General features: G+C 37.4%; 1 protein-coding gene across 1 annotated transcript in view; it reads left to right on the top strand.

Moving 5' to 3' along the window:
* LOC131049734 (probable ATP-dependent DNA helicase CHR12) overlaps positions 1-27990 on the top strand; it is a 199935-nt gene that overhangs the window by 53667 nt on the left and 118278 nt on the right. Inside the window, exons 5-8 of the mRNA XM_057983800.2 lie at positions 2230-2294; positions 13165-13359; positions 13487-13636; positions 13921-14283. Coding sequence (XP_057839783.2) covers positions 2230-2294; positions 13165-13359; positions 13487-13636; positions 13921-14283 — 773 coding nt within the window. The remainder of the gene's footprint in view (positions 1-2229; positions 2295-13164; positions 13360-13486; positions 13637-13920; positions 14284-27990) is intronic.

The following is a 27990-nucleotide window of genomic DNA, read 5'->3' as shown; positions in this document are numbered from 1 at the left end:
GTACTTTTGCCTCTAATAAGGTTTATGGATTCAACATCGAATTCAAAATCTAGTCTAAATTGTTGTTGTGTCTTTATGCTTTTAGTGATTAGATTCTACTATTTTGACTTCCTTGGGTGTCGATAGTTGATTAACTAGGGTTTGGGAAACTGGGACAAAACCTTACCTATGGTTTATTACCCTATTGGCTATTATAATCAAATTGTGGTAAAACTAAACAAATGAGTACAATGACTAAAATAACTCGACTTAGGTAATTTGGGTTCAAAGGGAACCTTTGTTCATGGATTTAAATGCCTTTCAGGTCTAGGCTTGTTGGCTCAGCCAAAACCAATTATACAAATTGCTTTACATTCAAATCTAGAATATGGTAGACAGTCACGTCGATTGAAATTTAAACAACGGTAACCTGATTGCGAAACATAAATTAAATTGCATGGAATGGGAACCCTTGTCTGGATAATTGTTGCAACCAGATTTGGTTTGGAAGGCAGAATGATTGTCGATAAGACTTATCTCATGGTTAATTGAAGTTAAGTTGCTCCAGCTAAAGAATTAACCTAAGTTACCAGACTCCTATGCCTAGTTGAATTGGTGTCTCAAATCTATTGACTGAGCGGGCACTTGAAAGGATTAAGTGGAAACTAATATCCAAATAAGCAATAAGTTGGATTTAGAAGTAATAAGCAATAAGTTGGATTTAGATAACTTGGGTAAACAAAGTCAGATTTCTGGATAAAAGCTTGAGCCTGGTTTCTGAAAGGATGAGTCACTGTGTTAAAGGCTTTGTGTGCTAAGAACATTTTAGATAATATGACATCAAGTATTTGGAGCAACAACCAATGTGGGGAATCATGCTTGCAGGCCCAGTTGCTATCCTTTGAGTTTCAAAACAATTGTAGTTTGGTTCAATGTGTAAAACAAAACCTTGAATAAATCTGAAGGTTAGATCCTTTAACAAATATGCTTGGGGGATTTAAAAGGAAGTTGAAAATGAATGATAGTTGTTAAACATATGTAATTAATAGTTCAAAAGAAATAAGGCTGGTTTTAAGCAGTCTACAGTGACATGAATATGGTTGTTGTATCAGGCTGTTCCTAATAATAGGCAATGCTTTAAGTTTTTTAAAGGGTCACATTAACCATGTTTGCTTCCCAAAAATGACTAGGCGCCACTTGCTAAAGGTTTTAATGAAAAAATGTTATGCCTTTATTTATAGAAAAAGATTTGAAATTTAATTTTGATAGGACCATAATCAACATCAGATGTACTAGCCATCCTTATGTTTACCTTATCATTTTGTCTTGGCATTATATGTTCTGTTTAAGGTTTCTATGAGGTTTGCCTTCTGGCATCTCCCTGTATGCCTTTAGTGGAAGAAGCACTTTCCCAAGCTGTGTTAGATTATTTCAAGCGAAGTGAGGATTTGACTGTTCACCTACTGATTGACTTTTAAGGTGATCCTTTATACAAGAATCTTGAGCTTAATGTTATCAAGTTTACTCATGCACTGCGTTAGATTATTTCAGTTAATTTGAGGATTTGACTGCATACCTTTCCAATTTGACTTTTAAGGCTATCTTTTATACAAGAATCATGAGTTTGATGTTATCAAGTGCATCTCACGCACTATTTTGAGGCTGGCCTGAATTGATAAGGCCTCTTAAATAGCTTTGGTGACAGCTTATTCTTCCCTCTCCCAGTTCCAGTCTGATGGCCAGGTCTTCAACACTAGCATTAGGACATCTTCTAGGAGATCAAGAATGTTCAAAATTAAGAATATCTGTTGTATGCTATGAGCTGTGAGGCTAGTTCCATCCTCTTCTCGGAACAGGAGTTTCACTTTGTTTTAGTCAATTGATATTGTATTCTTATAGCTGCTGGCAATACTCTTCAATTTCTTAGGGCTGTTTATTTAAATCGTTTTTTCTTAAGTTGATCTAATGCCTTTCTTTGTATATTCTACTATCACAGGAATTTGTGGACATAAATATAGTATGTTTTTTATCCTTTCTACGAAACAACAAAATTGCTCTAAAATCAATAGGATGGTCTAATGAGAGGAAATGAGTATCAGTTCATAAATCAATATAAGAAATTGTTTGAATTTTCCATATCCATGCTAATTTTTCTATTGAAACACTCTACAATAGCTACTATATTTATGTATGATTTTGGTATATTTTTTTATTTTTGTCCTGATTTGCTTTGTGTTTTTCCAAATGTAGAATTGCCATTAAAGATGGGAGACAACTTGCAAATGAAGTGTTTGCTTGAACTATATGGTATTAAGGTACGCTCATATAAATATAAGGGTTTTGTAAATTGATTTGTGCAGTGAGATTTATGTATCCATGGGCACACACTAGTTTATTAATACATAAATTTCACTATTATCTAGCATATTTTTTTGGAGCTGTTATCTTGGAAAAAATGCTTCTTTAGGATCTCAACTACAAGAAGGTCCGAGCTAACTATATTTAAATTTATGTAGCTTTATATTCCCAAGTTGATCCAGTTTCTAACCATCTTAGGATCTTAATTGGCTTAACTTAGCATATTGATCAGGTTTTTTTGAGGACAGCAGATAAGGTGTGACAGACATTTTAATTGGCAGTTGAGAAATGTTGAATAGAGGATGAAATGTCTTAAAACACACAATTTATCCTTGACAATTATAATTGATTGAAAGAATGCATGTTTTCCTCAAGGTATATACAATATTTTGATGAATAATCATAAAATCTGCGAATGCAAGCTAAAACTTAATTGTGAACATTATTTATAATTGTACTCACATGACTGGAATCTACAAGTTAATTATGGCCAATCAACCAGTATGCACTCTCTGAATAAAAATCTGAAACCACATAGAATAAACTACAGAGAGTAGACATAAACACAAGAATACAAGATTTCACTTGGAAAAACCCTTTTGGGTAATGTTGATGTGTGTTTTATGCACATGAACAGAAAATAAAATACCAAATACCAACGTATTTTTACCCTCTCTTGAAAAAAATCATCTCGGATGCTAAATATCTGATCAACTAAGAGGATTCCAAGGTTTCTACTATCAATTCTAGACATGTGGGTAACTCAATGGCTTGATGTGATATGTTGTTTTCACTTGGGGACTTATGTAATTGTTCGAATTTGGAGATCTTTTCATGGATTTGGAATTGGAATAGGTTATGTTGATGACTTAGGATTTTGCAATATAGCTTTTGATCTAATCTAACAAGGATTTTAAGACAAAGGACAAAAGGAGTAGGGTTTAGGAATTTCTATTCTAACCTAGAATGGAAGAGGTAATGAACAATTCGATGGAATCCTACTAGGCAAGGTCTCACCATCAATGAACAATTTGATACAATCTTAGTGCAATCGTCTAAGGTAAATTTTATAGATGTTCAAATTATCACCATCAAACGTTGATACAATCAAGACAATTGAAGTTAAGTTCAATAAAATTCTAGTTGACCACACGAGGCAAACTTACAATCAACAAGAAGCTAGTGGTATGGATTAAATGGATTTAACACAAAAGCATTTGATAACTCTTTCATTCAATCTAAAATGCTTGAAACAAATTCTAATCTAACTTGGAGGCAATGAGAACTACAAATGCATACAACACTAAAACAAATTACCAAACTTCAATGATTGTATTCAAATCTGCAGCATGCAGGTGACAATACTCAAAAATCTCTCTTTCAAATGAGAGGCAATGGGGGTATATATAGAGTCTCAAAAGAAATGAATGGCCAAGATTCATTTAGAATCAAGGGCTAGGATCATGCCAACACAACCCTAAATTTGCCCTAATTAGGCTTTACATCAAAAAGGGAATCACCAACATGTGATCCAATGGAATGACGCCTAGTCATCAAATAGGGAATCTTCTAAAAGATTTTGGCTTGTATTCGTCTCTCTAGCAACATATTCCAAGAATCAAGCCAAAACTGAATCTAGCTCCTCCATGGTAATGCTGGGCAAAGCCTCTTGCTACACATCTATCACATCCAATGCATCCGAACAAGCATCCAAAACATTCTCTTAATCTCACATAAGCCTCTGCAAACTATGGATGTGGATCAACAGGGAAACCAAATCATCAATCTGATTCATCATCATAGAATCCAACTGGCTGAAGTACATAAAATTCATCTTTTCTATTAATTCGTGTAGACTGCTGGAAGCACTGACATCTACCCCTAACAACACTTCAATGGATGTAAGGATCCTTGATTGAATTTCTTGAATTGATCCTTCCATCTCAACACAATCTTTCCTGGCATGGTCATAAGTGGATTTACTCATAGCTAAGGAACAATACCACCCTTAAAAATCATAAATATCTTCCTCATGCACAACTCCCTCATGGATCAAAGTAGGCATCCAATTTGCTTCAGCACCCTGAGGTGCGGAATTGTCTTCTCCCGTACATGCTGGAAATCATCCCAAACTCCTTCCAAATACTGTACCCTAAACATAAGCATTGATGATTTGTCAAATGCTTGAACAAATTGAGTTAGGAAATCATCTTCTTGTTTTGTAACATCTTCAATCCATTTTCCAAATTTCGTATGTGTATTCCTTGCCGCCTCATTTTCGAAGGGAAATCCGCGATCAACTGCAACAGGCGAGATAGAGGCAGGATCCTCATGCCGATTCATCTTTTCAATATATTCCTTGAGTTACATATTCTCAACTTCCAACATATCTTTCTTCTCAATTGTTCTATCCAATTGTGCCCTGATTGCCTGGACCGTGTCATCTAACTCTTGGAACTCCTGCTTTTGCGTGGTTGGTCCAAGGTCAATTGTCGTGATTTGATAATCCATGGGAGTAGCCGCATCTTTGGTCTTATTAACCACTGGGACAGCCACTTGTGCTATGCACACACCTGTTTCATTGCTAGCAATCTTGGAAAATATCTTAGCCTTCTTTGGTTCTTTCTCCTTGTTTGTCCTGGCTAAATAATCATTAATATCTTCAATAGGCTGTTTCCCTATCATCTTTTTCTTTTTCTCCATGCTCTGCAGCAATAAATATAATCAATCTAAGCATGAATTGTTAATAGAGCTTTCAAATATTATATAAAGATAGAGTTGGCAAGCCAGCAAGAAATAATAATCAGCAATAGTCTAGAAAATATGCCAAGCTATCAATTTTAAATTCTATGTAGCATTTGCAAATTGTGTAAGGAAAGCAGTGCGTGGAAAACGCTCTCCTAATGTCATTTCTAAGGGGATTTGCAAGCAAGGAAGTATTTTAATTTTAGTTTGCAATACATTAAGATAAACATAGACAGAAAATTAAGATTAACCAGACAGAATAGCACCAAAGATTGGATAGGTTCTAAGGAAATGCCAACTCCTATGATCAAACCCTCCAATTGACTTGGCCAACATATAGAGTGAACCTGTTTAGTTGTTAACTCTCTCACTTTAGGCTCTGCAAGACCTAGGCGGGTGTACCTATTCACCAGTTGTTCTTAATGACCGGTGCTTTTTATAGCAGATTAAGTGTCTTGATCTGGTTCCCTCCTATCTCAAGATGGCATAGATTCCTAGGATGGAGATATAGCAGATGAGTTCAAGATTGTTGTTGTAGAAGCTATTCGATCTATGTTTCTTACTTAGTTACTCCTGTTGCTTTTAAAATGACATATGACGAATACGGTGATAAGTGTAATCTGTAAATAACCAGTGCCTTCTTCGCTGTTTGGGCTACAGAGTCATTATATTTTCTTTAGGACTTATTATGCGAACCTGTGAGACAGCTTTTTAACCCACCCCTTTATGGACCTGTCGGTTATTATATCTTTTGAGATCAATTGAATGCTTATATCATAAGTTGCTTGAACGAATTTAACCCTACCTTTAAGGGACCATTCAAGTAAGCACTGCGAAGAACAATTACAATTCGCAAGCATAACTTTTATTTCAACTTTATAACATATAACATAAATTTCATTCCAAGAATATGAATAACCTTATCTCTTTAGATAATATCACAAGCGATTGCCAAAACAAAATGAAATAATCCACAACGCATACGCAAAGAAAAACAACTGATCATAGCATGTATTCCATCAAAATTTGTATAACAGAGAACTTATAGGTTGGCATACATTGCTATCTTGTTCCTATTCTAACTTCTTTTTTTAATTACAAAAAGCCTTTCTCACATATATATGAGAGCAAGAGCCAATTATGAAAAGACATGTCTTTTCACAACATTAATTGTTAATTTGAATATTCCTAACAAACTTAAGTAAAAAGAGATTAAGAATTCCTAAATGATGAATATAATCATCTTCTTTGAAAGTCTTGATCTTAACACTCTGTTTCTTCAATTCTTCTCCTTGTGAAAGGTATTCGAAGATCATCTGGTTGACGGTAGGGGTCATGTCTTTGCTTCAGTCCAATCTTGACAGAGCTCGATCCTTGATGCTTATAAGCTCATTCCGCAAATCTTCCATGGACATTACTCCTCCTTCTTTATAAAATGAGGGCATTCCAATAGGGCTCCCATCATCCAATTCTTTAAGATCTCGCTTTAGCATATCTTCGAATTTAGCATGATCTTCTATGTGTGAAGTCCCTTCAGCCTTCTCCTCTGGCGTCATCACATCAATACTCCTTATCACCTCATCCAATCGTGCTTTTAACCTTTCATGCTCTCTTAATGCTTTTATGGTTCTAGTGTACACCCTCCAGTAATGTTCGAAATGTATAAGCATGGTGTTGAATTGGTGTTCAATGATGTCGTTAACCAATTTATCCATTTTTTGCTGGATATTGTTTATCTGTTTGGTAGCCTTATCTACTTGATACTTCCAATATAGAGCATCAGAAACATCATCCAAGCTCTGTCCTATAGGATACGAGGCATATTCATTCAAGGGAATCCCTGTCTCAAGTTGTAATATTTTCGTTTGCAACTTTTGATTCTCTTCTTTAGATTTTTCATATAATCCCTTATAAGTAATATTTTCTCTGACCAAAAACTTCGTCTAATCCATATTTAATTTGGCTACATCCAGGTTCAACTACCCTAGGGTCAGTCTTTCCAACCTGATGAATCATGAGGTGTCCAAAGGTTTCTTCGATATCTACAATAATTGGCCTTTTTCCCTTTGGATATAATGCCCATTGTAGGAGAGCCTTTTGATCAGGATCATACCCGGAGCCTAGGAACAATTTGTCTACCTCTTGAGGCGACACCTGTTGATTCAAATCCTGTTTTTTCAAGAATCCGTCAAAAAGAAGTGCTGAATTTATGTCCCAACCAGAGAAGATGATGACACCAGCTTCTTTTAATATTTTCCTCCCTTTCTCAGGGGTCATATCCTTCATGAGGGTATCGATTTCATCCTGTAATCTTTTCATCTGTTCTTCTTCGGGTCTTCCAGCCATGCTTCGTTTCACATGGGCCCCTTTATACTGGTACAAGAATGAAAGGAATTCCCTTGAAGAGGCGAATCCGTCATCAGCAACGAAATCCTCATGCTCTGTCATTCTTATGTCAACTACATCTTTAATGTTGAATTCACCAGTGTCTACATCCACCTCTGCTTCAAAACCCGGAGGATAATCTTCTCTAGGAGAGTCAGCAGGGATACTACTAGTAGTTGATTTTGGTGACATGTGAGCCAATGGTTGACTATCCTTTTCAGTATTGATAAAATGAAGGAACTGGGGGGGCACCCTATGCATAATCTCTACTTCATGTTGAAGTAGCCTTTTGGCTATCTCCACAGGGTCTTGGAGGTTTCCAAGCAAGTCTCCATCCACCATCCCCCTTGCTCTTTTCCATTTGAAGGCTTCCCAAGTCATTTCGCTTTTTTCTCTCAAAGCCCTGGCCTCTTCCCTTTCAAGGTTCTTGATCAAGTCATCTGGCATTTTAGCCACATGTATTCCGGCCTTTAGTTTTTGTGACGCCCTGGCAGCTCTTATATATCCCTCAGGATCAAAGTTCTCTCTAGGTTCACCCAGAGTCATGCCATAATAATCTAATTTATTTTGAAGTAGATGATAGCTTTTTGAACTTTTAACAATAAAATCGGAAAAAACCAATAACCCTGGAACAATGGACTGTTTACCAAAATCCGTAAGATGTTTGGCACTGACCGTAGATAACTGTCTCACAATCTCCAGGCTAGCCACCCTGTTTGGTACTGTAATTGGAAGCATGTATGGCTTTCCTTCATACCCAAATACCCTGATTTCTGTATGATTATTGTGGCAATACCAGTCACCCCAATTGTGATCAATCTGGGACTCCGGAGAGAAGTCTTTTGGCCTGAGGAATCTCTTAATTTCAGGGGACAAAGTATAATCTCTATGTTGCCCAAAGGCCGCACTAAGGGGTTTCACAAAATATTCCTGAAAGTGCCAGTACTGGTTGTTCATGAATCTTTGATCCCATGCAGAAACCCACAACTGAACTGGTTTCTTCAATCTTATCATAAGCTCTGATGCAGAAATCATTTGACCAGAAATTGATTTCTTGTCCACAATAAAGAATAATATGCATCAATAAAGAGTACAATGAAAAATGGATATTCACAAGGTCTCCTTTCAACTTCTCCAAACCATGATTTAGGGCATCTGCAACATAAGTGGCATAATCAAATGACCTAGGGTCTTTCGATTGTAAATCGGCACACAGAACCATAACCCCAATATCCATGAGAGGATGAGCCTCTAAGCCTAATACTTGGGCTGCAGCATAGTATGTATATTTAAAATACGGATGGAAATACGGATGGAAATGGTTGACATTGAATGGCACCTTGTCATTTTTGTTGAATGGAACAATGGACCCACCCACTTTCGGCCGGTGAATAGGTAATCTCCATGTCCTGTAGATGTTTTCCAAGCTAAAGAATTCTTGCGACAGTTTCTGCATATCGATTTTCTCCTCTACTTCCCAGTCTAGATCAAATACCATATCAATAGTTTGTTTGTTAATCACCACCAAGGGATTCCCTCGGTAGTCGCATATGGTTTTGGTTCTCGGATCATAGCAATCTACCAGAGCTTTCATTAATTCAACATCCACAAACACATTTGGGACTACCAATTTCCCTAAGTTTTTCTTCCATAGATTACTTATGGGCTCAGGAGCATCCCTTCTTTTGTAACTAAACAGGAACAATTCATGTCCCCTGATTTCGGTCCATATGTCTCCCAGATGTTCAAATCTATCCTCCAATCCTTCTTCTTCACTTTTGATCTTTTTAGACCTCACGCTGGATGTCGGGCACTGGTCTAGCAAATCCTGAGTCAAAGCTCTACCTTCCTTTTTCTGTCTTTTGGGCTTCTCTTCAGGGTTTAGCTCTTTCCCTTTCCTACTCTTTTTAGAAGAAGAAGACGGTTCCATAATAAATACGAGAAATCAAACTTACTTGGAAAATTTGTCTAGCTCCTCTGATTGTCGTTCACGAATTCCAGCAAATTCCTTGCAGCTTTTAGTTTCTTAGCATCAATTTGGTTCTTATGAAAAATTCGATCAGTTCAGCTATAATTGCATGGGCAACTTGTGCACAGTTAATTTCTCTGCATCTATAACGGCTATTCAAATGTTTAAACTTAATTGCAGATGTGACATTCTTCACTTGGGCTTTTAACTCTTTCGCGGGAAGTACTGTTCAACTGAAATGATCGTAAATCGAGTTTTCGATGAAACCCTTGTCTTCGGCCGGATACTTTAACCTTTCATCGAAAGCTCACTTCCTTCGATATCACTTCATCGGTGAATAGCCTATGTCAAAAAACCCTTTTCAAGTCTCCTCGAAATCATCTTTTCTTCGATGAACTTTCTTTCGATAAGTCACTCGCAAGTTTCATCGAAATCATATTTCGATGAGTTCTATTCTTCGATGAAAGTTCATGCAAGCTCTTCGAAAGTCATTTTTCTTCGACATCCCCCTCATCGATAAAACCCGTCTGTTTTTGTTTGATACAATGCTATCGATGAGATTTGCATTTCGATGAATGCTTTTTGAATTTCTTCGGCAGTTGTTTCTTATCGAAATCACTTTTTGCCTTTTGCTTTTTGCTTTTCGATGAAACTGGAGTATTGATGAGCGGCTGCCTTCATTTATCGAAAGTGATATTCCGCCGAAGACATTTTTACGTAGTGCTTTACACGTCATGCTTTATTTTGATGAAAGCATTCTTTCGGTGAAACTCCTTTTGAGATGCTCGATATGACATTTTGGTCGATAACCTTTTAGTTTTCACGCCCTTAGGAAGATTTTTATTTTATTTTCAAACATAGTGTTCAACAGTTGGCAAGCCAGCAAGAAATAATAATCAGCAATAGTCTAGAAAATATGCCAAGTTATCAATTTTGAATTCTATGTAGCATTTGCAAATTGTGTAAGGAAAGCAGTGCGCGGAAAACGCTCTCCTAATGTCATTTCTAAGGGGATTTGCAAGCAAGGAAGTATTTTAATTTTAGTTTGCAATACATTAAGATAAAGATAGACAGAAAATTAAGATTAACCAGACAGAATAGCACCAAAGAAAGACATCATATATACGTGGGAAAACCCTTACAGGTAAAAAACCCACCACCAAAAAGAGATCCCTTTATTCAATAAACAACACGGTTACAATAAAGTACTTAGATCCTCTTTTATGGACTCTGTTCTCACAACATGCAGACACCTCTACTCGGCTCGACTTCTACAACTTCCATCTTTTCTCTTCGGCTACCACCACAGTATTTATGCACACCCATCTGCTCATCGGTTACATCTCTAGCAACTGCCATCTGCCAAACCAATCGGCCTTGGAGCATAACCGTCCAGTAACAGCCTGTCCATTCATGAATTCGTGGAAAACATATTATCCCACATTCATCTGGAAGACGGGTCAGTTCGTAGTCAAGTGTCCGCCTATTGGTCTTTTGGACTTCGGTCCGGGCGACTATTCGTAGTCGGATACTACACATCGGCCATCGGAAAAACCACAAATGCACTGCTCCGATCGCCAAAGGCGACCTCATCGGGCATCGGCGTAGCGAACAACTAGTTCTTCCGATCTTTCGATGATACTTCAATCTCTCTTTGCGCTCCGCCACGTGGCACCCCTTGATTGGTTCCGGGGTCCTTGCCCTGACACCTTAGCACGGCCTCACTATCCGCCCGGAATGCACCTGGGCCGCTCACTTGCCAGGCCCCACCACTTGTTTGCCAAGTCGTGGGAATAAACCGGTGAGCTATTTCCCATCACGGTATAGCGACCGCCGTTGGATCATTCTTGATCACCGTCCGATCATCTGGAATTGCTCGGCCTTTAACTCGCCTTAGCCACTCTCTTATCGAGACTCACCATGGTCGCTAAGTCGCAGGAGATAGACTTCGTGCATCTTGCCATGGCGGTATAGCGACAACCGTCCGATCGTCATGGACTTGCTCACCTGTTAACCCGTCTCAAGAAGAAGGTTCCATCGGTCATCGACATAACACTTTGCGAGTCACCCCGATCTCCCGATAATACCACAATGACCCCATCGGACCATCGGCATATCGCTTCACAAGTCATTTCGATCTCTGATGACTCTATCGGGCCATCGGTGAGATTGCTTCCGAGTTATCCCGACCTCCGATATCCTAAGACGCTTCCATCGGGGTAAGTTACACCGATCGAAAACGAACACTGGTTAGGAGAATTCGAGGCATATTTCCAACAAATTGGATGGGGTTGGGGTTTGGGTTAAGGGTTGGAAGGATGGGGTCCTTTAATTCAATAGTTCCACAAAGTATTTCTGGAGAGTTCATGATTTGATCAACTTTGGGTATTGTGCTATGACTTATTGACCTGAACATATATTTTATGGCAAAAATAAGGAATAAAGTTACATTACCCAAAGTTTGTGCCTTTTAGAGTTGGCTTTGGGTTCTTTGTAATAGCTTGCTGGTGCTTATATATATTTTGATTTATTTGCAGACAGTTGATGTGTACCCGATCCTCTTAAGTGTGCATCTATTTGATTTGGTTGGACCTATGTTTGCAATTTTGTGACAGCATTTGTGCAAAAAGTTGATTGAGGTTGTTGGTTAGATGTTGTGTGCAACATCAGTTTCTTTCAATTTGGTAGGGTCGACTTCCAATTGAGCATGGTAAATCTGTTCATCATATTTTTTATGATTAGATTTGTTGATTTTCACATTGGTACCAGGCATCCTGCACAAATAGCAATGACATAATAGAAAATGTGCAGGGCAGAGTCCATATGTCCTTCTGTTTGGTGAAGGCATTTACAGTTTACACATGAAAAGTATGTTAGAAAGTGTACACACTCTTACAAGTGTCAATAGATTTCTTACTTGTAGCTAGAAAACAATTATTTGTGAATTTGACAATAACTAAAAATAAATTTTCACTTATGTGAAAAATTAGCTAGCCACTCCTTGCAGAAATTACTGATTGTGAATAAGTGGAAAGGCTACATATCCATTTCTTTTTGGGTCTTTTTTGGCTTTCTGCACCACAATAATGTGAAGAATATTTCTTTAGAGTTGTTTTCTCTGCTGCTGCAAGAAGACTTTCAGTCTCTTCACATTGGAATTCTAGGATGATAAGGCACCTGATAGCCCAGCAAATGCAAAAGTAGCAAAGCACAAAATAGATGATCTTTGAATACAGAGCTAGGTTTGGCTACTGATTAATTGTATTTAGTTTTTGAATGCAGTAATAAACCCGAATTAGGAAATAACATTTTAACAAGAAGTAATTTGTATTGCTTATCATGCCTTCTCTGCTGCTGCAAGAAGACTTTCAGTCTCCTCACATTGGAATTCTAGGATGATGAGGCACCTGATAGCCCAGCAAATGCAAAAGTAGCAAAGTACAAAATAGATGATCTATGAATACAGAGCTAGGTTTGCCTACTGATTCATTGTATTTAGTTTTTGAATGCAGTAATTAAACCAAATTAGGAAATAACATTTTAACAAGAAGTAATTTGTATTGCTTATCATGCCAAATGGCTTTCGAAGGTTTATTTTTCTGTTTTTGATTTATATTACACTAATGTTTCATTTGTCTGCTCCTGCCATGTTCTGACTCCTGAGATTACAGTAGAGTTATCTAATGTTGATTATATTTGTCCTTTGGGCAACTGTTATTTTTAAACAGTTGGCAGATTTACAGAAAAGGGTACGCTCTGATGTTAGTGCTGAGTATCATTTACGTGAAGAATGTGCCAATCCCGAAAAGCAACTTTTTGATTGGGGACACATGCGCTTACGCCGTACACTTCCTCTTTTTGGCATGGGAGATGCACCAACAACTGAAGCTGATGAACGGCTACGCAGGAGGAGAGATGCAGAGGTTTCTTTTTGTATTTTCTAAACTAAATCTTGGACAATCATTTAGTTTTATTTGATTCAACTGTGCAGATAAAGTGTATAGCCAAAGCTTCGTGGTAGTAAAACTATCTTGTTTTGTGTTTCATCAGAGGCAAACAAGGCTAGAGGAGGAAGAAAGAAATCGTGTTGAGACAAAAAAGCGAAAATTCTTTAATGAATTGCTAAATGCAGCTCGTGAATTTCAGTTGCAAGGGCAAGCTACTTTAAAACGTAGGAAACAACGCAATGATGGAATTCAGGTTCTCATCGCTACCCTTCAATTATTTTGGTTTTAATTGCATTGATATTGCATGCAGTATTATTTCCAATTTAATGTTTCACAGTTATTAAATTATTTGTGCAGTGCATAAATGGTGGTGAATCAACTAGGATCTCAGTCTAATTACTACATGTCTGTGTACCAGATGTTTTTATTCTCTAGAAACAAAAAGATTATGGGTTGTCTTTGATTTAGACACCTTTACATGTGGAAGGGCTGTAATTGAAAACACAATTCTTATCTAACATGTTAAATGTATTGCAGGCATGGCACGCCAGACAAAGACAACGAGCTACTCGTGCAGAAAAGCTGAGGATTCAAGCACTGAAATCTGATGACCAAGAAGCTTACATGCGAATGGTGGAGGAGAGCAAGAATGAGCGGCTGACAACTTTGCTTGCAAAAACCAATGAACTTCTTGTGGGGCTTGGTGCTGCTGTCCAAAGACAAAAGGATGCAGAGCATGCTGATAACAGCAAGATGATAAAACAAGGTATCATTGAACATATTGAAGAGGAAGATGAGGAAGTGCTTGCTGATATTAATGGGGATCATGTGTCAAAAAAAACTGATCTGCTAGAAGGGCAGCGACAGTATAATTCTGTTATTCATTCCATTCAAGAAAAGGTATGCTACAACCATATTCTTATATCTTATTTCTTCTCTCAAGCCGTTGTTGAAACGTAAGCAGGAATTTTCTTTTGATGGAAAGATTTGAGACATTTCTTGTATACCATGTTTGTAAGTGACACATTCTTACATCTTAGATAGCTTAGACATTTCTTGCCAATTTCTTGTTTATCTTTAGTTTAAGGTGCCTTGATCTTGTCTTACGTGGAATGGTGTGTTTTGCTTCATGGACATTTTTTGGCCTATGATTTTTTAAAAAGAATTGGTGGTTTTCTGAGTTTTGTGTTCATGAATAGAAGGTATTGTAAACAACACAACAACACAACAGGGTAGCCATGGAGCTGATGTTGGTACGAGAGGATCATCATAGAAAAAAGTTAATTATAATGTGAACATAATTTATTGAAACAGTAGGTGTTTTTTTTCCTTGAAAGGATTATTAGATAAACCGTTATGTCATCTTTTAGTGTTATATTATTTTTCTTCCGTTATGTTTTAGATATTTTTAGTACAGATTCTCTTGTAAAATTTCATCATTTCCTTTCTCAATAGTGTTGTTGTTCAACATTAGCTGTAACTTTGACTGCTACAAAATGACTTTTGCTCAGCATCCGTGTTAGCAATGACTGCTACTGAACGATTTTATAGCAATTTATCCCGAATGAATTGACAACCTTGCAACCACTGTTCTGAATGATTAAGAGTCTGTGCTGAGTCTGAGTTCAAGTCCCAGTCCAAAATTAGCTTGCTGAGTACAAGTTGAGTCTGAGTTTCATAACATTGGTTCATAGTGTTCCATTGTTGTGTCACAGTTGGCTTAATATGCTTTCCTTATGATCCCAACTCAAGATCCTTGCTACGAATTGGGTGCTTCATTTTAAGAAATCTATTGTCAAATGTTTTGTAAGGCTCTCCAAGACTCTCAGAGTTTATATCAACATATCTATTGACTGGCACAATAGGTGAGATGAAGGAACAAGCATATTTGCAAACAAAAATTTAAAAGAGGAATAAGACTCAAATGACAGAGTGAATGTTATTACAAAAAATGAAAATAATTTACAAGTTACAAACATTAAGAATTGATAATTTATTAATAAAATCAGAAATTTCTTACCTCATTATGGACCAACAATCATCATCAAGGATATTTTGCTTCACACTTTTTCCTTCAGCCGTGTTCACCTCTACCTATCTACCCCACACTTTGCATTAACCATCATTAGTTGTAGAGGCTTTTGCACCTCAAGCATCCTCTCTAATAAAATAAGTTTAATAAAGTAGGTAGAATACCTAGTTTCTATGGATTTTAGGAATTGCTATCTTGAAAAAGTCCTAAAGAGAGCGAGGTGGTATGGTTGAAAATGAACATTTGTTGTAAGATTCTCCTACCAATTTTTTGCACTGTTTCCCACTTGCAATGAAAGGATATTTGATTGCTGTGCACGTATGACTGTTGCCCAAGTTGTAGGTTTATTTGATGCTTAAAATGCAATGGTTTCATACAACTTGGTAATCATAAATAAAACAAAATGAAGCATCACTATTTCAATAGAAAATGAAGACAAAGCTTCATTACAACACTACTGTTATTATGACAGAAAATTACAGATATGAAGCACAGAAAATCTCTGACCTTATCTCAGACTTGCAATACAATGAAACAGAGGTTTGCAACATTATGTTGCTCAAGGAATGAACAGCACTTAAGTATTATACTGCAACAGCAATAATTGATGATCTATAAAGCCAACTGAACTGTCCAAGGAACCTGTCCCCTTAGGAAAATCCTCATGCACTTGTCTGGGAGTATGCACCTGTTGTTGGCATCCAAACTTACCTTCAGAATGACCTGAAACTAAGAGATGTGCTGCTCCAAAGAAGCACCTTGGGTGCTGAAGACTCATACACCAGAACAAAAATGAATGACGACAGTCTTGAAAGGCCACGACTTGCTGATTTGCTATGCCCAGGCTGCCCTCTCAATTGACCTGCTATGTGCCTGTCTTAATGCCTCCCTCATACTCTTAAATTCATGCCATGGTCATCAAACTGTCCCTAGCACTTTGTTACATTCGCCCAGCAAAGGATGCATACAAACTCTGATTTGAATGGTTTTTGATTACGGAAAAAACAGGTTTTGAAGGGACTGAAATCCTTTACATCAAAATTACAAAAGATCTATCAATTAACGCCCAAAACAAATAGATCCAATAGACAAAATCCCACAGGGCTGAGAGATAGCAGATAAAAACATAAAAGACCACCCATCCCACCTAGAGAGCAAAAAACCAGCAAACAGCCAGCTGAGACACAGCAAAAGAAGCAGAAAATCAACCTAGATTCTTTAAATTCTCAGTAAGATCAGCTTCCAGCTGATGCATCTTCTTGGCAGCATTCTTCAGATCCAGATTGTCCTGGGTAACTTCAATGACTTTCTTTTTCAGGCTAGCATGAGTACGTTTACCTAGAGGACCCGACTCCTCAGTACCAGCAGCCACCTCCTTGTCCACATCCACAACAGTCGTTTCCATATGAAATTTCTCCAGCTTGCTAACCATGGTGTACATAGTCTCAGCAGAGGCCTTAACAATATTATGACTTCTTTCCATAATGCCACGGAGGGTAGCCTCACATTTAGCAATCCTAGCCTCAACATCCACAAATGTTTTATCATAAATCTCCTTAATCTTTTGGGTGGCTTCCAAATTTTTGGTCATACAGTCAGCCATAACATTCTTTTCGCTCTCAGTCTACAGAGTACCCGTCGAAGCCCCCTCAATTACCTCCTTACCAGTACTATCAGGATGAGTAACATCAACAACTTGCAACTTGACCCCAACACTCACATTAGCCTGCAAAACATCCATTTTGGAAGATAAAGACCTCTGTTTGAGATTAATATACTTAATCTCATAAAACACCCACCTGAAAAGTTGGAAAACCTCCAGAGAGCTGTTCTTGGCAATATTCAACACATCAAACAAGATCTCCCGTTTAGGATGAAAGTCCTGTGAAATAAAATCCACCGACTCCTGTGTAATGCCCCCACTTTGAAATATAATTTAATAATAAATACTGATAATAATATTAAACTACAAAAGAATAAAAATACAATTTAAATTAAAATATAAAATAATATAGTTAAATATAATTAAAATTTAATTAAGTTAATGAATGGTCAAAAGACATGAAATGAAAAGTTGTGACTCCCTCAAACATGAGATATAAAAGGGAGAAGATAACCTCATTTGAGGGGGATACTTTGGGAATCAAAAGTGCAGATAAGGTTTAAATAAGAAGTGCAGAACTGATTGTGAAAGGTTGTGTCCCTTTCAAAGGACAAAAATAATAAAGAGTCACACTCTTTTAAAGGGTGCTAAGGGTTAAGGGTGTGTCTCTTGCCAAAGGGCATACTTGATGAAGAGGTGCGACTCTCCCTCACATTGGAGGTTATAAAGTGGAGAAGTTTTCATTTGAGAAGTAGGGATCCACGGAATAGAAAAAAATATATGAAGCATTAGAAGCAGATTTAGAAGCAGACCTAAGTCAGAATTATAAGAAAATTTGGAAGAATGAAATGAACATTTATCAAAGAGATCAGAACACAAATACAAATCTGCGAATAGTAATAAAGCAGGCATTGAAGGAAAAGAAGAGGAAATATTAAATCAATAATCAGAGAATCAGACTTGATGGAATAGAAAGGATTTTCACACACACACACACACACATGAGTATAGGCAGCAGATCAGACTGATATAAACAACAGACCTGTGTATTTAAAGAGGGAAACAACATCAAACTAAATCTGTCTAAATTAGCACAATAGACTGAAAATAGACAACCTGCAATAATTCTACAAGAATATTGGGCAAAATTTAGTGTCCTCCCAAAAGGGGACATTACAAGTGGTATGAGAGCATGTTCCTGTCAACCTAGGAAGGGCCCTAGTTAATGCAATTGAGTCAGCGAGCCGTAAGAGCTTTAGAAAGAGAGAACAAGAAAACCTCTTTAGCCATGGAACAAGAATTTAGAAACTATATGGAAAAAACTGCCCAAGCACTCCAAAACATCACATCAACTATAAATGATCACAAATCAAATCACGAAAATAGAAGGGACAGGTCACCAAGCTCATCGGAAGGAAATGACAAAGCTACCCAAGAATCTACCCATAGAACCAATATGCACTCTTTTTTGATTAGAGAAGAAACCCCTGAAGATGATGGAGGAACTCATATCCCTAGGTTAAGGGACCTTGCCGTAGAATATGTAAGATTGAACCCTGAAATCGGGAGGAGCATTCCCTTTTCTGAATATTGTAGAGCAGATTCTAGTAGGGGTCATAAAGAGAGGAAAGCCCGACCTAACCGTGAGATACAAAGCAAAGTAGGAAAGCTAACCATTCCCAACTTTGATGGAACCGGGAAAGTTACAGCCTGGTCATGGCTTCAAAAATTGGAGACCTACCTTTCTCTTTGCCCTATGAAGGAGAAGGATGCCATAACATTTGCTATATTACACTTGGAGGGTACAGCCCATGAATGGTGGCATAATAGCCTCATCACACAAGACCACAAAAATATCAAAACATATGAAACTTTTAAAGAGAGGCTCATTGAAAGGTTTGACCACACATCCCCAAAAGCACTTCAAAGATCTTATGAGGATCAGACAAAAAGGGACCCTTGAGGAGTACATTTTAGAATTTCAGAGGCTAGCTGTTATGGTCCTTGGAATATCCGAGGACAGACTTATCTACCTATTCATAGAAGGATTGAATGATGCAACCCAAGGGCTAGTAAGCGCCTTTGAACCTCCTACTCTCCAAAAGGCAATTCTTAAAGCCACAAGACTCGACTCTCCCCAAAAAAGTAACCACAAGAGAGTACCACCAAAAGATAGTCATTTTGAAGAAGAAGATGAACGCAAGAAACTATATCTTTCTTACAATGACTGGGAGGAATTGAAGAAAAAGGGCCTTTGCTTTGATTGGAAAGAGAAGTGGAAAGGTGGTCACACCTGCAGCCGAGATCCAAGGAAGGACAATATAAGGAGAAAATGTTATGTATGCCATGAGCAATGGAATACCGAGCATCAATGCCAAGCCAGAGATGAATTAAGGAAGAAGAGTCTATGTTTCAAATGCAAAGAACCATGGAACTATAACCATCAATGCAAAAGAGGACACATACATATGATAGAAGAAGACTGTGATGGAAAAACATCCAGCAAGAAAACAAGGCATTCTTAATGAGTGTCAGGGGCACTCTTATTGAGTGCAAGGAACATTCTCAGTGAATGTTGGGGGCACTTTTAGCAAGTGCCAGGAGCATTCTTAGTGAGTGCTAAGGACATTCTTAGTGAATGTAGAGGATACTCTTAGTGAGTGTCAAGAACCTAACAATATGTGCTTTCGTGTGTTTGCTCCGTGTTTGTATATGTTTGCTCCGTGTTTTGTGTGTTTTCTCTGTGTCTGTTTCATATGTGATGTATTTTCAGCATGTTTATTCCATGTGTATTTTCAAAGCCATTTCGTATTAAGAATCATTTTGAGCACTCCATGATCATTGCTCGAGAAAAGCAATCTTGAGTGGGGGAGACTGTAATGCCCCCACTTTGAAATATAATTTAATAATAAATAATGATAATGATATTAAAATACAAAAGAATAAAAATATAATTTAAATTAAAATATAAAATAATATAGTTAAATATAATTAAAATTTAATTAAGTTAATGAATGGTCAAAAGACATGAAATGAAAAGCTGTGACTCCCTCAAACATGAGATATAAAAGGGAGAAGATAACCTCATTTGAGGGGGATAATTTGGGAATCAAAAGTGCAGATATGGTTTAAATAAGAAGTGCAAAACTGATTGTGAAAGGTTGTGTCCCTTTCAAAGGACAGAAATAATAAAGAGTCACACTCTTTTAAAGGGTGCTAAGGGTGAAGGGTGTGTCTCTTGCCAAAGGGCATACTTGATGAAGAGGTGTGACTCTCCCTCACATTGGAGGTTATAAAGTGGAGAAGTTTTCATTTGAGAAGTAGGGATCCATGGAATAGAAAAAAATATATGAAGTATTAGAAGCAGATTTAGAAGCAGACCTAAGTCAGAATTATAAGAAAATCTGGAAGAATGATATGAACATTTATCAAATAGATCAGAACACAAATACAAATCTGCGAATAGTAATAAAGCAGGCATTGAAGGAAAAGAAGAGGAAATATTAAATCAATAATCAGAGAATCAGACTTGATGGAATAGAAAGGATTTTCACACACACACACACACACACACATATCTGAGTATAGGCAACAGATCAGATTGATATAAACAACAGACCTGTGTATTTAAAGAGGGAAACAACATCAAACTAAATCTGTCCAAATTAGCACAATAGACTGAAAATGGACAACCTGCAATAATTCTAAAAGTATATTGGGCAAAGGGAGAGGGCTCGCTAGGCTTCTTAGAAGCCCTGACCTTCAAATGCTCATAGATAAGAGATATTAATCCTTGGTGTAACATCGGATTAACATAGGGATTCTCCTTAAAATCTGAAATACTAGTATTCAAAGAAGACAACAAATAGAACGGAAAAGAGATTTTCTCATTGTGGTGAAAATGGTTAAGGAGCACAAAGTGATACTCGTAGATTTTAGTAAATCTGCTGTCCAAAGTGAAGAATTCCATTATCGCCCTCAAGAGCCCCCTGCAAATGGGCTTAGTCTGATGTGGCTCGAAATGGGTGTTGTTCACCTTAACCAGGTGCTCACGCTCCTTGTCTTTCTTAGGGAACTTCTTCAGAGAAGCATCATAAATCTATCTCTGTAAAATTTTATCCCCTCCATAGACACACCTGTCACTTCAGCTATAAGCCCTTCATCAATCTCCGTATCCCTACCAAACAGGCTCACCTTACCATTCTTCCACCCCTTCACAAACTGCTTGGTAATACTCTAGTTGTGCCCATGTAGCTTTTCCAGGAAAGGCGTAACGCCCCCCTGATGCAGCCTGTGCCAAATGGTGGGGTTCTTTTTCCAGTTGGCACAATTAGCCGGCTCCACCTTGCACCTCTTACCCCCCATAGCTTCAATTCTTGACAAAGAAACAACGCTCTTCGCAGAAATAGAGTCGGTCACAAAAAAACCAGCAGCAACTTCCAAAACAAGCAACACCCATAAAACGTGCGAGGTCTTAAGGAAATAATTATAAGTGAAGGCAATCAGACCGGAAACAAGCCAAGAAATGATGGCAAGATTAATTACTTTTATCATTGAATTTTGTAGGAATCCCATCAAATCTGCCATGTGTCCGATCAAGCATAAGAAAGGACCTGACCTCAGCCCCTAGGGTGTCTTGCTTAAACCAAGTCTTCCTCGAGTCAAGCCTAACCCCCATATTGGCAAAATAATCCGCAACACAATTAACTTCCCTATAGTCATGGGAAATGTAGGACTCATCAAAAGTTTTGATTATATCAATAGATGCCTTAATGCTATTCTCAATAGTCCAAGAAGGCTTACTTCTCCCTCTTAGGCATTGAATAATGTTATTCGAGTCACCCTCAATCCACACCTTCCTGCATTGTAATAGGTTAGCAATTTGCAACATTTGGAAGGTACCCATGGCTTCACCAAGGTGGTTAGTCTGGGTACCCATGGGGAGTGCTGATTTGAATGGTTAACCTGCTGAAATGATGAATGATTTTCAGAACACAACTACTCGAACTGATTTAGCACTATTGCCCAGCCAAGAAGAGGACATACACTCAACACTTCTCACAAACCTCTCCCAATCTAGCGTTTGATCTAAAGGAATGGTTTTCCCGACACAACTTCACAAATGGCATTAAAAAAGCTCTACATGTAGGTCTTCAAAGAATGCAACTCGAAAATTTGTCTCTAACAAAGACTTCACAAATTACTACAAACCTTTATTGTTTAAATCGAAGTTTGAAAACCTGGACTTGGCACTGACTTGACAACCCAAAATAGGACTCGGACTTGGGACTCGTCGTAAACTCGGCAAAAAACTCGTATAGGACTTGGCAAAATAGAAAATAATAGTTTTACAATAGAAAAAAGAAATTAATTCAGTTAGAGAACATGAAAGCCTAATTTGACTCTCAATTTGTCATAATGCAAACATTACACATGTCATATGATCTTCAAACAGTCAATTTTTGAAGTTTCATAATTCACACTCATAGTTTCAAACTTTCAAATGTAAAACATCATATATTTATAAATGTTTGCCTATAAATTATATGTCAAAATGAGAAAAACAACCAAATACAATCTACTTTTCCTCTTTCCCCTTCTAATGTAACTCAATTTGTCAAGCGTTGAACCAAAAGGTGCTACAGTATAAAAATGATGACGAACTGTTTCCTCAACATTGTCTTTTGGATCTCAAATTCTCCTCTTCTCCTCTCCTTTCCTATCTTGGTGTTCAACCTTGTTTTGGTCAAGGTTGGACAAAAAAAAGTGAAGGAAAAGTCACCCAAGTGGACCCAAAGTCCATGCCCAAAACTCGGGAGTCCGAGTCTAGGACTTAGAGAGCCCTGGGGGGAGACCCGGACGAGTACTCCCTAGACCTCTTCTGGACTAGCCTCGAGAGTCAATTGCAAGTGGACTCAGCTAGAGATAGGACTTGGGAGTTTGGAGAGTTTTGGAGAGCCCTCAGAAAGTCGTCAAACTATGGTTGAAACCATGGAAGAAACCTGAGTGATTTCTCTTGCAACTAGCTAGGGTAGATAGTTTCACCATCAAAATTGATCTTGTCTAGGAGGATTTTTGTCCTCAAGAAGGTTGAGATGAACCAATTTCAATTGCATAGAACCAAAAGGGTTTCTCCAAGGAGAAATCAAATAATTTGCACAATACAAATGATCTCTCCAAACTCCCTTATATACTTTTCCCATGCAACTTTCCGGAAGACACTTTTTAAAATCACTTTTTAATTAAAAACTCTTTTTACTCCGAAAGACCCTGTTATTAAAATAATGATAATTTTGATATGCAAGTGCAATGTCCCCTCTTTCTTAGTGCTCATTCAGGATGGGAGATTCACTTGTCATCCATCTCCATAGGTGAAATTCAATGTTTCGAGATGATTGGGGAGCCAAGAATGGGTTTATACTTAGTTATTTTTGGCCTTGGTGAGCCTATTATAATAAAACTTTATAATATTGTGTTATAAAGTTACTTTTTCTAAAATTAGGTAAAAGTTAATAAAAAGTGACTTAAAAAGTTACTTTATGATTTAATAAGTAACTTTGTAATTTAAAAAAAAGTTACCTTGCACACCTCCCTAAGAGATTATCTCATAATAAAAAGCAGTCAATTTGTTATGATGAGCTGACCCTCATACTGGGCGTAGCTTATGAAGGGAAAAGATTCCTTTGGAATCTTCTATTGATGCCAAGAAGGGGTTCGATTAGGATTGGAGCTCATAAAAGAAGCATTTGGCATTCATTTTGCCTTTCTTGATTGCTTTTTTTTATTGACTCTTGTGGAAGGAAGTCTGCAAATTCAGATCTGCAGGTATTCACAGGGAATTAGGAATGAAAACTCCCATTTCTTCACTGATTGGACGTAGCCCCAGTCAGTTTTGGTCATTTTCCAGCATTGTGGTGCTTATAGAAGATTAATTTCAGGTCATTTGAGGACCAGACTGAGGAATATTCATCTTTCACGGCAAGGAAGGTTTGTGGAGACCATTTCTTGGTCATAATCTGCAGCCACAACATTCTTATTGCAGCTGTACAGCAGGTACAACAGGCCGTACCCCTGGGAGAGATCCTTTGCACCAAAAAAATTAATTACATGGTTACAGCAGTTGGATTTGTCACAAATTTCATTGTCAGCAATAAATAATTGCATATCACAAAGATTTTCAGGTGGAATTGATGCCTAAGAGGGTTAATTGAGCAATTTATTGGGGAAAGTGCTAGAATTTGAAACCCTTGCGTGGAGACTTTGTAGGTTATGCAGCATATATGCATAAATTGTTTTTGGTAATTCTTTTTAAGACAAATAAAACTCATTGGTGCTGTTAGTTCATCTTCTATATCATCATTTCTTGCATTCCAGTCAAAATAAAGAAGCTCAACCAGGTAAGCTCTCGATACCTGGTATGCTATTTGAGCCTTGTGTGGAATAAATTAGTCATTATTTGTCATTTTGTTTGCAGCAATAAAGAAATCAGAATTCTGAATTCAATTTTCAGTATTAGATTAGTTGTATTTTGCATACCTCTTTGATTGTGCAACATTCAAAAGTCAATAACACGCAAGCAAACCTTAAAAACTCTTCAAAACCCAAAACATCTACACGCTGGTTAAAGAATTTTTTTAAACAAATCTGTCAGATTGTGCAAATCAGCTGTTGGCATCTTTCAGCAAGTTCCTTGTTTTATGCGTCCATGATTTTAAGCTTTTCATCCTCTTTCCAACGAGGTATAAAACTAGGGTGTTTTTAAAAGTATTTTGATAAAATTAAGCAGCCTTGGTTAAATAGTAAATTGTAGCCAATAATACGCCCGAGTTGCAAAAACTACTGAGAAGCATTGGAATGTAAATCTGACTACATTGGAGTGATACTGATGACGAATAATGAAAATTGGATTTGGCAAATGACTTACTATAAATAGACGCTCTCTCCAAGAATCTTGGAAAACCCACCTAAAGTCAGAATTCAATTCGCGAAGTGGCATAGTAGTCCTCTAGACCAATTGAGATCATCATCAACATTAAACATCCCCTCTAACAAGGCTGCCAGTCACCAATAAAGACGGAGCTCACCACTATGCTGAAGTGACAAAAAATGGGGACATTACATTTGTATATCTTTGGCTTCTGTCACCTTTCTTTTTACCCAATGTATCTTGTTTTTTAGTGTGTTGTTCAACATAGGACTAACTTCGAACACTTCACATACTCAACCTACTTCAATATAACACAAAGAACAATAAACTCCAGAGTTCGGTAGAACATCAAGCAAAAAGCAAAAATAACATAGAGGACTTGCATGTACAAGGGAGTGTCATCGCATGCCGAAACAAGAACAGGGCACAAGCCTATGGGCATGCAGAGCCATCTCAATCTTGGGAGAGAAACCAAGGGAGATTGACTTACCGTCTCCACGGTCTTCTCAAGCTCAGCCTAAAACATCCTCCCTAGGACCGAGTCATGAGGCACTGGTAAATTATTTTCTTTTTAGATTATCTAGCTACCTATACCCATTTATTATTTAGTTATCACTTGATTAAAATACGGAAAACTCCCTTAGGCCCAAGAGGTTTGGACTTCACACATCTTTCAAGGAACCTCGTGATAGCCCATCTCTCATGACCCTCGGTAACGTAAAGAAGCCCACTCCCTTGACATGGATCCAAAACATCAATACAAGAGGCTCTTGACAACCAAGTAAATCTAATACAAACACATTCAAGCCATACCACAAAACATCACATACCCAAAAGACCAACATCATTTCAAACAAAAAAGGGAGCCTCTTGACCAAAAGATAGCATAAAATAGATCATAACATGGCTGCTACTAAGTAACTGGCAACTTAGCGAGGTCTTCACACTTGCTGCCACAAAATCAGCAGCATGAGACATCCATCCTCATGGTAAGAACCATCATGAGGGTACACACAATCAGCAAAATCCAACTTAAAAATAACAAAGATTAAAAGTAAAGTTAACTTTTGTTTAAACAATTCACTCAAATGGCCTTTGGGACTAAAACATCCAACACTTGACATTTGACTAATGCTGAAATAAGTGAAGAAACAATTCGGGGAAGCAAGTGTTTTACGCTTAGCCCGTGCTAACACTCGCGGGCTCACCCCAAAATTACGGACAAACTTCACCAACAACTCATTTAGACCAATGACTGACGTTTAAACAATCAAATTCACTACAGCTGGTAACGTAAATACATACAGCGAAATCATATTTGACAACTCAAGAAAAGAACCAAATCGAAAATACAATATTAGCTTAAGAAAGTTACTCATATCAGAACACTAGTTTGCCAACATATTAAATAAACAATCATCGAAATCATACACGTATGGCAGGCTGGAAACGAAATAAATTTCACAATTTTTTATATTTTTAACTAAATCTACCTACTAAAATTACGTTTTTGTTTTGATTTATAATTTTGTTTCACTTTATATTTTTCTTTACTAAATTGCCTGCTGGGAAAAATACAATTATTATTTTGTTTTTTTTGGTTAATTTTTTTTGTTTTAATGGGGGAGGCTGCTGTGCAGCAACACACTCTCAAACCAACTGATTATGGGTGATAGAACGAAAAATCCAAATACAATTTGAGACATTCATAGTCACAATAACAAAAAATTATCAACAGTAGAATATTTAGACAAAGAAATTTCTTTCCCACATCTTTTAAAATCAATTGCAGGTTTGAAACAATAATCTACACCCAGTTTCCAACAATACCACAACATTCAAAAGGCAACCCACAAAATCTTAAATCCTTTCAGCATGTAAAATTTTAAGACATAGAACCAGATTGAAGCAGAGAAACCCTTTTTAAATTTGATTTTTTTTTTTTGAGAATTTGAAAGAAAGAGGGGAAACAAAATCCCTACCTCTGTCTTGTGTAATGGAGGAGGAATTTGAAGTAGCTCTTTCTCCAGCACAACTGCAACACTCCTCCAATGCAAGCCTCCAACACCCAAATCATCAACCAACGAACTAATTTCTTCCAGAAATCACGAATTGCCCAGAGCCAAAACCAAAGTGAGCTTCCAAAGAAAAAAAGCAGAAGAGCCCTCCCAAGGAAATGCATTCATGGGAAGACAAAATAAAAATCCCCCAAATTCCATCAAACCCTAGCTAAAATAATAAAATATCTCCATATAATATTCTTTACGACTTTTTAATATTAAGTTTATTTTTCCATTTATTTCATGGGATTCCAAAATTAAACTAGTAATACCATAATATCATTTCTAATTAAAATTGCCATTGGGAATATAATATTGAAATAATAATAAAAAGGTAAATATGTAGAGGGACTTATTTTAACATTTACCCTCATTATCAAATATCGCCAATAATTAAAACCTACGTGTTGTGACCATTTCACACATCGCCCCATTGCAAATGGGGACCCCTGCTTTTTGCTTTCTAGGGTTTGTTTTCTAGGTCTTTTAGGGTTTTGTCCATTGGCCTTTGCATTTTGAGTGTCGCCAAGGGGATCACCTGGATAGCAGGTCCTACTGAAGTTTGAATGTCCTGATCCTGAAATTTGGCTAAGTCTGAAAGTCCTGATCCTGAAATTTGGCTAAGTTTGGAAACTGAAAAACCTCCAAAAACTAGATTTTGCAATATAGCTCCTGGAGGTCTGAAACCACTCTCAAACATCCTGAAAGTATATATGGAATATTACTTAAAGTATAATATATTCCATAAAATTATCCTGACAGAGAGTTCAAAAAAGTCAAATTTTGCTCCTGACCCTCTCAGGAGGTCCAAAGCGAATCTCGCTCCTGACCCTTGCTGAGGGTCCAGAGCGAAAATCTTATTGGGGCTTATTTTTCACTAATTTTGGCTAACTTGTTTTGTGCAGGGTCTCCCAGAAGGAAGATTGGACGTCATTTGATGCAATTGAAGATTTGAAGGCATGAAAATTGATGAATTTTGGAGACT

The sequence above is a fragment of the Cryptomeria japonica genome, chromosome 5, assembly GCF_030272615.1.
Source record: "Cryptomeria japonica chromosome 5, Sugi_1.0, whole genome shotgun sequence".
NCBI classification, from domain to species: Eukaryota; Viridiplantae; Streptophyta; class Pinopsida; order Cupressales; family Cupressaceae; genus Cryptomeria; species Cryptomeria japonica.
This window is presented reverse-complemented; position numbering and strand designations above follow the sequence as displayed.